This window comes from Dipteris shenzhenensis, chromosome 14 (assembly GCF_047967505.1).
Source record: "Dipteris shenzhenensis isolate YYH24624 ecotype China chromosome 14, Dip_SZ_1.0, whole genome shotgun sequence".
NCBI classification, from domain to species: Eukaryota; Viridiplantae; Streptophyta; class Polypodiopsida; order Gleicheniales; family Dipteridaceae; genus Dipteris; species Dipteris shenzhenensis.
The window spans coordinates 55,643,884-55,656,158 of NC_141609.1; the positions used below are offsets into that span (position 1 = coordinate 55,643,884).

Sequence of the window (12,275 nt, forward strand, 5' to 3'; positions counted from 1 at the left end):
ATCAGGTCACTTTCAGCTACATCCTGTCATTTTACTTTCTGCTTTGAGCTTCCTCCAACAATTCACTTTGAGCTCTTTGGACTACGTTTGCTCTCTAATGGGAGGATCGGCCCTTGTGGGGGGATTGGCCCTTCTTCTCAAGGCTCAAGCTTGGACTTATGTCCTTCAGGTTCCCTTCTTGGGGGATCTGCCCTTCATCCCGAGGCTCGAGCTTGGACTTCTTTGCTTTAGGATCCCTTCTTTCAAGGGGCTGGTTGTTTCCTTCAAGACACTTTCTTCTTGTTTGATAGACGCACTTAGCAACTTCTACTACATCATCTCATCTCTGAGTGTGGATAGATGCAGTAGGTAGACACAATTGATGATTCCATTACATGGGCAGTGGGTAACCACAACCAGGTTTTACAAAGCTATTCTGCATGCACAAATACCCCAAAGCAAAGCAAATGCACATCCTAGCTGCACTTGGGCCATCGAATCATGCACTCATTATGATGTGCATATGTCAAACCATGCACTTCTAACCCTTCTACATCAGAAGAGGATAGTCATCTGCTTTAACTATTGCGGTTGTCAATACCACAGTTTGACCCTGCATATTAGCAAGCTGTTCATTGATTCCTTCCTACCTCATCTTGAGTGTGTGGACGTTCTCCTGCAGCTCCTCCACTTGATCTCCACTTGATGCTCACTCGTTGCAACAACTCTATCTGATTCTATCAGTTGCTCTTGAACTTGGTGAAATTGTGTAGCAGCTTCTTGATAGGCATGTTCCAAGAGATCCACTCTATGTTGGGTTTCAGATAAGACAAAGGATTGCTTATCAAAACTTTCAAGAGCCATGGCAAGCACTTGCACAACCCTAGTGTAATCCGATTTCATGGACTTGTACACATCTTACCAAAATTCCACATTCTCTTTGTCTCCTCCACCGTGGCTGCTCTCTTCCCGATCTGCATCCCTCCTTGACTTAAATCTCTCTTGCAGTAGCTTCTACATCAATGCTCTAGTTTTTGCATTCTCCCTTTTCTATTGCTCTATCATTTCATCGCTATTGATGTTGAATGTGGTCTGCATTTTGCATAGCCATTGGTAAAGAGCCTTCTTGTCGGCTCTTTGATCTTCAAGAACTTTTTCATCCCTGGTAGTTTTTGTTCCACTTTGTCCCCATCCATTTTAATGTCATCAAGCTACTGATGCAGTAGCTTGATGCACTTCTCTGCTTCTTTTCTTCTATGCTTTTTCATCTCGGCCGTTTTTCAGTGACCTCAACTTGCTCTCGCACCTGCAAGGCCTTTACTTCTACCTCCTTCATCTTGGCTTATGTACCTTCCCTTATCATTCTCTCACATTGCACTGTCTTTGTTGCATCGGTGGTTTTCATATGTAGAAAATTCATCTTCCTATCGTATTGCTCAAAAACTGATTTAAGGGAAGTCCCCATTAGTGCATAGCTGCTCTGATTGACTGAGAGGACAATTTGGATTTGCTGAGGAGCTCTTACATGTTACAATTTCAAGACTAGGGGAGGAAAGATTGTGTGAGACGCTCTTGGACTATACATGTTTGATTTCATTGCTTATGAACGCACAGTTTGCATATCGTGGTAATTGAACATGCTATATTTAGTCTTGCCATGGTGATGATTGAATTATCTATGTGATGACTTTAATTCTTGGTAGAAGTACTACTTGTGTGTCATGATACATTCCTATATTCTATTAACATCAGTGCTGCTAAGATTGCATACTTCATGTGAGTTCTTGATTTGTTTACATGCTAGATTGTGAGTCCTCAAAATATTGTAAGTACATTTTGATATGAGTATGAGTAGAATACTATTTACATGCTAGAGTGTGAGTCCTCAATATTTTGTGAGTAGATTTTGATGAGTATGAGTAGAATACTATTTACATGCTAGAGTATGAGTCCTCAAAATATTATGAGTGGAACTTGATATGGGGACTTTTGAGATGGATACTAAAGTTTTGACTGGCATTCTTTCCACCCAAAAACTATGACTTAGAACTTGATATGGGGACTTTCGAGATGGACACTATAGTTCTGACTGGCACCCCTTCCACCCAAATACTCCATCCAATTGTTATCAAATAGTCAACGATAAGATCAGTTATAAGATGAAAATATATGTTTGCTCTAGATTAAAAAAGAATTAAGGAATGCATTGTTGTTTTTGCACTTACCAACAGTAGCAACAAAACTAATAACAAATAACGCATGTATGGACAAAAACAAAACTAATAGGGAACAATTGAGCACAAAAAAGTAGATATAATCTCGTTCTCTTTTTACAATATAGGGATGACTTTTCTTTGGGGTTGGAGTTGGCCCTTTGACATTGTTCCCTGCTTATTCCTAGCTGCAGGTGATCTTAGTTTGCCATTGGTATTCAAGGCTCCAAGAAAATTGACATCAGGGTAAAATCTTCCTCCCAGTGTCCCCAATGTTCACCTCTTCAAGAAAATCTTCCTAAGAGAAAGGCATATTAGTATATGAATGGGGCTTGTCATGCGCTTAATAGGTGACACCACCTTTTCTGAGGAACCATATGTATTTGCAAGATTATAATCACTACAATAAGCTTGTACTACACCATATGAAATTAACAAGTGACTTAGCACCATAGCATACATTGATTAAAAGTCAAAACAAGAAAGAAATTATAGCAAAAAATTATGATATTGCACCTTGAAACTTTTCAACATCGCTATAATAATCACTTTAAAAAAATTTGTATCTAATTTAATAGTGGTATCAAGATTATAATAGTGGTTCTACAATCGGTATTTACACTGTTATTTTATCATCGAATTTACCAATGTAATGGTGGTTTTACACTCGGTGTTCTACAATTAGTTAGTACCAGTGATAGTTTCAACTAGTGTGCACCTCTCTATGTTTAATAATAGTGTTGTCACCTCTCTATGTTTAATAATAGTGCTGTCAACTAGTGTGCACCTCTCGATGTTTAAGAATAGTGCTGTCACCTCTCTATGTTTAATAATAGTAATGTCAGGAGGACAATTTTGGTATTAGCATCAATTTCATCTACAAATCCACTATTTATCATTGGAAATAGTAGTATTTGAAACTAGGTGTAGGAAAAAATGTTTGCTACCATTGGCTACTAGTCTCATCACCTTTGTGTCGTTCAAGGAAATCTCTAGGTTGTCGTATGTTTAGTCACTAAGAGGGCTTAGGTACTGCAATGCCGTTCGTAAACCTTGTAGGTCATCTTTGCGCTGCTTTAGTATAGGAGCATTGATTAGCTCACTGTACTATTTGCCTCCTCCAAGACCTTCTCTGCATTTGACAACGTTTCCTCGGGACCTGCAGGCTGCCATGATTTGGAATGCGCCTTCCTTGTATTGCAGGCTTCGGTTTCCCCCCTCGAGTGCTCCATTTACTAAATTGTGCGTGACATGGCATTTTTCAATTTATGCCTCACCTCTGCCAAGACATCTGCTAGCAGAGGAGTTGCAGGATCAACTTGGGCTTCCTATGCTCCCGTAGTGCATGCGTAGACCATGGCTGAACTCGTAGTGCCACTAACGAGGCCATTGAATGGCTCGCTAGTTTCATGGGAAAATTTAGATAGTTTTCTCAAAAAGCCGCCTTCTGCACTGAGTTTGTTTACAACGCTCTCCCCAAACGCAACCCATGTACTGGCTCGGTGCGCAATTCATACACAGAGCCTCTTGCAAATGCTAGGATTACTTCAGAAATTCGGAGGAGGCCCCTCATAGAACCTACTTATACTATATATAAAACCACGTGTAGTGTTCCTCCGTAATAGTCCTCAAGTTTACCTTTTGGCCCCTACACTCTTAGCCATTGCTTGGGTGCTACCTCTCTTTCGATAAGTTGCCTTGGATTTTCTCTTTCCATACACAAGCCGTACTCACAATTGTTTTGCAAAATGCCTTCAAACGACACGATTCAGCCTTGGGAGCACACCAACGGCTTAATGATTGCGTAGGAGGTAGAATTGCCTGATGAGAATTGAAGTAAAATGTCCTTGAATGAGGCTCATCCCACCTCTGACTAAAATCATCTAGATAGCAGAACTAGTAATACCAAAGAAACTACAAGCATATCTTTGTAGAGGGCGTGGCTTCAACACCTTTGCTCTTCCCTTATGCATAGGCTGATAGATGCCATTGCTGGAAACTAGCAATCAAGTACACTACATTTCAATCGGTGATGACCTTGCCTACATCAAGCAGTATAGACCGAACTTCAAAGCTACCTTAATTGTACTGAAATTATACTGAACCCGAGAAATTATACTGAAATTGCACTAAAATTATACTGAACCCGAGAACTTCAAACATAATTGTACTGAACCCAAAAATATGAGAGTTTTAAATCATTTCAAAGCATAGCTAGGCAAGTATGAATTGAGCCATCAAATTGAAAGGCCTGTTTAAGGATGCCATTGACATATCATACAAGTTGCAAACCAAATAACAAGCATAAGCACTCACTGATCTACATCCAAGAAAGCTCACATTCTACCCTCTCCTTTCATTCTCTCAGGGTATGTCATCCACCCCATGTCCTACTCATATGGGGGCTCACACTGGGGAGGCGACCCTCACATTCCAACAGATGGGTGTATGTATCAGTTTTGAGCTTGATTGAGAGCCAGTGGAACTATGAGAAGGTGAAAGCAATAGATAAGAGGATGCAATAGTTAGAGGAACTGGTTGCCACTTAAACACCCTATCAATGTTGATGAACCAAAAAAGATCACTTTGGAATTGGATGCCCTAAAGAACGGCTTAAGTGCCCTAAAGACATAATGGGAGCAGAAGCCTTGAGCTTTGCTAGCCTTCGTCATTATGGATGCAAACCTTATAATTTCTTGACAAACATTGCATCAAGCTGCTAAAGAGAGAAGACCTTGATTCAAATTAGCTCAAGGAACGAGAAACCTTGTGGTCATTGACTAAGTTCTTGTGCAATGTCCAAAACTGATATCGCCCAGCAAGCTTGCTAGACCCAAAGGAAGTACAAATCCGAAAAACAAGTCGACTTCTAAGACAGACAATCAGGAGGATGTATCCAATTCAAAGCCTACCTCAAAATTAGTGGAGGAAATGCATGACTGGCAAAAGTTTGTAGATTAAATGGCCCACAATTTTCTATAGCACCTTACAAAAATATATTGGTTCCTTATTGCTTGGAGCACGCACAAAAACAATTGGAATCCCCAATTCAAGTGCATGAGGAAGAGGAACCTCATGTATGACTAGCTCCAATCAAGCACCAACCATGGCAAGTAGCATTGTCTATGACAAACAACCAAGGCGACAGTGAAAGAAGCCCCTCATGACTGGCAATAACCCGAATGTGGCAAGCAAGATCACCAGATTTGGCTTAGAGTGGACACAAATGGGAGAATGCCAAGCGCAAGAAATATGTCATGATCGTTGAAAATAGCCTTACAAGCTTGGCTAAGCTCCATCAAACTTGTCTCTTTGAGTGCTCAAAAAAATGAATGCATGCCAAGATGCGTTAGTGCCGAGCTTTGACAAATATAGATGCAACCCAACTGACCTCTTGGGACGCCTGCTACAACACATGCTAAAATAATAGTGGCGCCAGGAGGTAAACTATTACATGTGCAAACCCAAATAATGCCTCTACCGCCAGCCCATTTAATTGCTATGGACAAGTAAATTTGCCAGATACTAGCAGGGCCTTACCTCAACAATGTTCAAAGTAATCCTCCTATTGTTATAATCTAACCCAATCAGTGGCATGTGAGTGTTTGCTTGTAGGATAAGTATATATACCTTCATAAGACTAGAATTCAACCTTACAAATTATATATATATATATTTTTTAAATGTAGGATAAGTATGTCTACTTTCAATGCAAAGAAAACAATTATTTTCTAAAAGGACGAAAGCAATGCTTGACCATGGTGCAAGCATGTGATTAAGAAGATATGGGAATTGCGAAGCTTGCAAACTTGAAAATAGTAGAGTACCTCCAACAACAAATTCAAACAGTTCAGAAGTTGATATTGACAGAATGCCAGAAAGAATGTATACAATTGTATGGTGTGTGAGGAGCTTAAGAAATAATGGACAGAGGCCTACCACAAAGTCAACTGACGTACGGCGCCCAGTTGGGGATGGTTCATCTCAATATAGAACTTGTGGTGGCAATTTTGATGCCACACTTGAGCACCTTCAGCTTGCAGGGGGATGAGCAGAAGCAGGGTTGGGGTCGCAACATTTACAGTGACTGCGAGTAATTATCATTTATGCAACACCGTACCCTTTATGACAGGTAGCTATGGCAGGTCTATAGCAGGTCTTGCCTTGGTTGATTGGCGTACACAAGTTGTAAGAACAAAATTCAAGTATAGGTCCTACATTGACAAGGCCCCATCAATAGTTGTCAACATATAAACACACAAAAGCCTTCAAATTGTTAATGCAATATGCATCCATTATAATGATGTTTTGTCTTTGAGCCCTACAGCTAGCATTTTTAGCATTATGATATCTGTTAAGCATCAGAACTGTGAATACGGCTAGAATGCTAGAAGCTTCAGCTTCACTGGCAAGCCCAAAGACCAGTGGCAGGCTCTCAACACCTTTGGACGAGACATGGTTCTTGTCTTCATCTAAGGTTCCCTCCAACACTAAGCTGAACTGTGGTACATATCCATTCTTCTTAATGCACCTACTTACTCGTTTGAATTTATCATCGATTACATCACATTGAGAAAGAGTTTCTCGACCAACAAGAAACTCATACACCTGACTGTTAAACTCAATCCAGGCTGTTCCTGGCTTCTTTGAAGCAGCCGCACACTTTCTCAACCCTTGTATTTTGTCAACTTCCTCCCACATGTGCGCATCAGCATAGATATTTGAAATCAATACATAGCCAGCAGCGTCAGTGGCATCTAACTGTACAAGCTCCTCAAAGCAATGTCTACCTAGCTCCATGTTACCATATGCTCTGCAACCATTTAGCAAAGCCTTCCACCCAACAACATCTGGTGAAATTGGCATACTTGTGATCAAATCTCTAGCCTCCTCCAAGCATCCACATCGGCAAAGAAGATCAATCATGATGTTGTACTGACTAATAGTTGGCACCATGCCATGCTCTTCTTTTATAGCTTTAAACCACCGCCGGCCATCCTCCAAAAGGCCTGAGTGACTGTAAGCAGTAAGAACAGAGGTTAAGATCACATCATCTGGCTTCAGACCTTGTTGCTTCATGTCCTCCAGGCATGACTCAGCCTGCTTAAAGTTTCCAAAACGAGCATACCCTCCAAGCATGGCCCCCCATGACACTAAGTTTTTATTAGGCAAATCATCAAACACTTTGTGTGTCTCCTCCATATTCCCGCACTTTGCATACATATCTACAAGAGTGCTACCAATGACAACATCTAACTCAATTCTGCTTCTCATTATTCGATCATGTATCAACCTTCCATGCCCTAATGCTCCTATGCTGCCACATGCTTTCAAGATCGAGAGAAAGATCACTCTGTTTGGTTTGATACCTTCCTGTTGCATTCTCTCAAAAAGTTCAAGAGCAGGAAAACCATAACCAAGTTGGGCATAGCCCCCAATCAATGCACCCCAGGACACCACAGTTCGATTGGGCAGTTCATTAAATACTCGGTATGCTTCCTCAAGGCTCCCACACTTAGCATACATATCAACAAGGGTACTTCCAATGTTCACATCTGATTTGTGTCCAACTTGAATGATCCGACCATGTATTGATCTCCCTTGCTCTAAGGCTCCTATGCTGCTACATGCCTTCAAGCTGCACAAAAAAATTACTTTGCCTGCCATTACTCCCTCCTGTTTCATCCTCTCATACAGATCAAGAGCAGGAAGACCTTGCCTGTGCTGTGCGTAACCTGTAATCATTGCACCCCAGGACACCAGATCTCTATCTGGCAACCTGTCAAATAAATCGCGTGCCTCTTCAAGCCTCCTGCATTTGGCATACATGTCAACAAGGGTATTTCCCATTAACATATCTAATCCCAGTCCACTTTCAAGAATCTGTTGATGTACAAGCCTGCCCTCCCTTAAAGCTTCAATGCTACTACATGCTTTCAAGATACACACATACACATATTGGTTTGGCTTAATGCCCCTTTGCTGCATTTTGTAGTACAAATCAAGAGCCATGTTCCCTTCCCCAAGATTGGCATGGACAGATATAATTGCATTCCATGTATATACGCTTGGTTTGGAAACTTTCCCAAAGACTTGATTTGCTTCCTGCAAACTGCCACACGAAGCAAAGAGGCGAATAAGATGGTCTCCCAGATATGAGATTGAATCAAGTTTTGCATTAATCATAAGGGAATGTATTAGCCTCCCAGCCGCCAAATCATTTGTCTTAGAGCACCCCTGCAAAAGACAGTGGATAATGCTTCTTGATACAGGAATCCCTTGCTGGTCCATGATGTTTGCAGCCTCAAAGGCTCCTAAAGCGCCTGTGCTGCTACATGATTTTAAAATGCACATAGATAAAAATTTGCTGGGTTTTATCTCCTCTTGCTGCATCTTTCGATATAGTTCTAAAGCCCTCTCGCCTTCTCCCAGGTTGGCATACGCTGAGATAATTGCATGCCATGTTGGAACACTTTTGTTTGAAATCTTTGTGAATACTTCCCTTGCTTCCAGCAAGTTTCCACAGGAAGCAAACGCTCTAATGAGGTGGGCCTCTAAAGATGGATCCGTATCAAGTCCAGACCTGACCATGAGGGAATGCACTTGCCTGCCAGCACCCAAGTCTTGTTTGATAGAACATTGCTGCAGAAGAGAGTGAATCGTGTGCTTGGGTACATCAATCCCATGTTGGTTCATCATGCTTGCTACCAGAAGAGCCTCGTCCAGCCGACCCTCCTTACAAAGTTTACTGACATCTCCGACAAGTCGAAAAGATTAAACATAATAGCCTCCCTAAACGGCACCATTAAAGCAATACAAGGGATACTCGTACAAGGGATACCTTACAGAAATTTCAATGCCTGCTTCATGCTGTAATCCAGAGTGCAGAAGGTGATGTGCATCTGCATCACACCCACCGGGGTATGCCACAGTTTGCTTCGAAGGAAAAGCCGACCAACCAGCAGCCCAGATCAGGGACTCCGTAGTCTCGTTGTGCACGAAGTCCACATACTTCTGAGTTTCCTGCTGTTGCATGCACCACCATCAGCTCATAAGCTACAACCTGCAGCACCACAAATTGATACAGGGAAGCAGACTCACATTACCGAACTTGCTGAAAGAGTTACGAAAAGCTCTAGCCATGTCAATTCCCTGATAGGATGCTGCTAGGCGGCAAGTTGTTCAGCTCCCACGGAAAGTGAAAGAATCTAGAGAGAAAGACCCATCTTCTTAAACTGCGACAGACGCTCATCCCCGTTTCCATCCCCAACTGAAGAGGAGTAGGAGGGTGAAAGGATTGCATGGTGGAGGCAGGGTGGGGATAGATTCTCTTCTTCAACGGGATGAGCTCTGAAGTGCTTAGTGTGCACACATGAAGATACATAGTGCTCGCAGAGCTCTGTATCTCTTATTGACCTCGCTCGATCATGGAAATGTAAAGAAAGCTCCAACAAATGCACGAGTAACTCATGAACTTTGGTGTTGCCCTTCTAGATTTAGTCACGCTTTAGAACATGACTATGATAACATTGGTGTTGCCCTTCTAGAATCGCTCGGAAGAGAGAGAGAGAGAGAGAGAGAGAGAGAGAATATTTACTAAATAAAAAACAAATATTTTCTTTAATTAAATCAATGGATGTTTGGAGAAGGATGCATGCTCCTCACTATGAGGGAATGTTGCAGAATCCAAAGAGATGACCATGAGCTCGAAAGGTTGCTCTCTCTCTCTCTCTCTCCCTCCCTCCCTTCCCCCTCGCCCCCCGCCCCCCCCCACACACACACACACATAGAGAGAGAGAGAGAGAGAGAGAGAGAGAGAAGAAACCCTACAAGGTTATGTCATATAGATTTCCTTATTTAGGTATACAATAAGAAAATTATTTTTTAACATCCATGGGGCATATAGGCCACATGTGGCACAAAGACCACTCAAAATGTGAAACACGGCAATCATTGTTCCGAAGTGGTCATCTTTGCAACAAGAACAAAGCCGCCTTCATAATGTGTTCCATATTCTTGAACATATCCCTTGGTGATCAATCTAGTTTTGTATTTGTTAATTGCTCTCTCTTAGTTAATCTTGACTCTATAAACCCATTTCCAATCTATGGGCTTTTTCTCTTCAAGTTAATATGTCAAGATTCATATTTAATTTTTTCTAAACGCATTGTACTCTTTGTTCATTACATGTTGCCATTCTAGAACTTCCATTGCTTCCTTGAATGACATACATACATACATACGTATGTATGTATGTACATACATTCATACATGCATGCATGCATGCATACATACATACATGCATGCATACATACGCATCATACATATATACATATGTATGTAAGATCAATCAACCACTCAGTCTCTCGTTAGCACTCTAGTTAAGGCCCATATGCCCATGGTCTAGTTGTTCAAATGCCCATGCACTCTCCAAGTGTAAAGACCAAGATCATAATGGTCATGGGAGCATGGGGGAGGTGAGCTTGATATGGATGCGGTCGTAGACATTGGGCATTGCATTATGAGTGGCGTGAATGAGGGGATTGACAATTCTTGGAGCTAAAGTCACATATAGAAGAGCTTGCAAGAAGCTTGACAATGGTTCACAGACACATGATAAGAATGCTTGGTGAGGGGAGAGGCAACCAATGAAAAATTACACCATTGATGGTAGTTGAAGAAAAAATGCAGAGAAGAATGTTAATGTTGGTATTGCCTTGGAAAGTATATCATACTTCTAAAAAAGTGCCCTAGTTCTTGCTACAATCCTCTATAGTTTAACACCTCAAAGCTTGTAATTTTGTGACAACAAGTTTGCATACAAGGACTACAGTATAGCAACACATCTTTCCTTGCTCCATCAAACCTCCAAATTTGACAAATATGGTAATGCAGTTTGCAATTGTAGCCACATATCATTAAGATATTGTGCCCATAAGTCATTGGAATGATGTTTTACATCTTGACTCTTAAGTAGAAATGCTAATAGTGGTTTTGATTGCTCAATCAGAGCACATATGTTGTAAATAAATTAAAATCTAGAGAGAAAATTTGCTCAAGGATTAGACATAAGGAGCAAAGAAGATACAAAATCAACAACACATTCCTTGACCTTCCCATAGGTCCTTCTTGTCAATTTTTGGATAATCTTGATGTGTAGATAATCTATCCATCGACATCACAAATGGAAGAAATGAGGGCATATGGCGATACCTTACAGAGCTAATTGGTTGAAGATAGACGTAGTGCAACAAGCTAGAGATAATCTTGCTCTGATACCATGTTGGAATCAGGGGTCTACATGATGAAGATAGCAATGGAGGCAATAGAGCTTGATTATCATTAATATTGATAGCAAAGTACAAGCTTAATTTTATAGGCTGGGCTAGCCTCATCTTCCACACACAATCTCTCACTAATGATCTCAGTGAAGTGATATCACACCATCGAATATAATCTACTTCCAGAGGTCAAGTGACCCTTCAAACTCACACAAGTCACAAACCCAACACCCCTTTCACACTCACACGTAAACTCGAACCTAGTTCACACAACCTGGCTATGAAATACCCCAACACAAACCAAAACATGCCAATCTGAGTATTAAGATATACTAGACCCAAATTTGAGACCAATAGAATAAATCTATACCCTTACATAGGAATCCACAGTACTTAGATTCGGCATTTGGAGCTTACACATTTGGAACATAAACTGAGATTTTTCACATAGAAACGAGCCTTTTATTAAAACTTGAGAATCAACCATACAAATTAGAAATACAACAAATCCTGGGAAAAGGGAAAAAAATAGCTGAATGTCATTAAAACTAGCCTGCTTTTGGAGAACCGAGCTCATTACTTAGGGAATCTCTAGAACAAGGGCTAATATCCAGGGAGGAGGTCTATATAATTAGTGAATACCTCTTGTAGTGAGGACATAAAAGACACCTATAGGCCAAGCCTTGTAGAAGCACTCCCCACCTTTTGATAGTCACTCTGGAACCTAAAGTCCCATGCTCATAAATGGCATGCAGTGTGTAAATGATATCTTACTACGTGGCCACCAGGGTGGAAGTCGGGA

At 41.1% G+C, this 12,275-nt stretch overlaps 1 protein-coding gene across 2 annotated transcripts; it reads right to left on the bottom strand.

Moving 5' to 3' along the window:
• Positions 1 to 6,372: 6,372 nt before the first annotated feature.
• On the bottom strand, positions 6,373 to 9,705 carry LOC147894850 (pentatricopeptide repeat-containing protein At3g26782, mitochondrial-like). Of its 2 annotated transcripts, none has more exons than XM_087385386.1 (3): positions 9,294 to 9,705; positions 9,034 to 9,215; positions 6,373 to 8,940 (listed from the first exon to the last, which is right to left on the bottom strand). In XM_087385386.1, the coding sequence occupies exons 1-3, from the start codon at positions 9,333 to 9,335 to the stop codon at positions 6,426 to 6,428; spliced, it is 2,739 nt and encodes a 912-aa protein (XP_087241512.1). In that variant the 5' UTR covers positions 9,336 to 9,705; the 3' UTR covers positions 6,373 to 6,425. The 2 variants fall into 2 exon arrangements, with proteins under 2 accessions (XP_087241512.1, XP_087241511.1); XM_087385385.1 differs by having other exon boundaries at positions 9,034 to 9,218.
• Between the last annotated feature and the right edge of the window lie 2,570 nt (positions 9,706 to 12,275).

Excerpts from the sequence above, each read along its gene's own strand:
- LOC147894850 (XM_087385385.1), bottom strand. The coding sequence starts at position 9,335 with ATGGCTAGAGCTTTTCGTAACTCTTTCAGCAAGTTCGGTAAT. Across the intron at positions 9,219-9,293 it reads CTTTCAGCAAGTTCGGTAAT|CAGGAAACTCAGAAGTATGT; the intron begins GTGAGTCTGCTT and ends TGCATGCAACAG. Across the intron at positions 8,941-9,033 it reads GGCATTGAAATTTCTGTAAG|TAAACTTTGTAAGGAGGGTC; the intron begins GTATCCCTTGTA and ends CGGAGATGTCAG.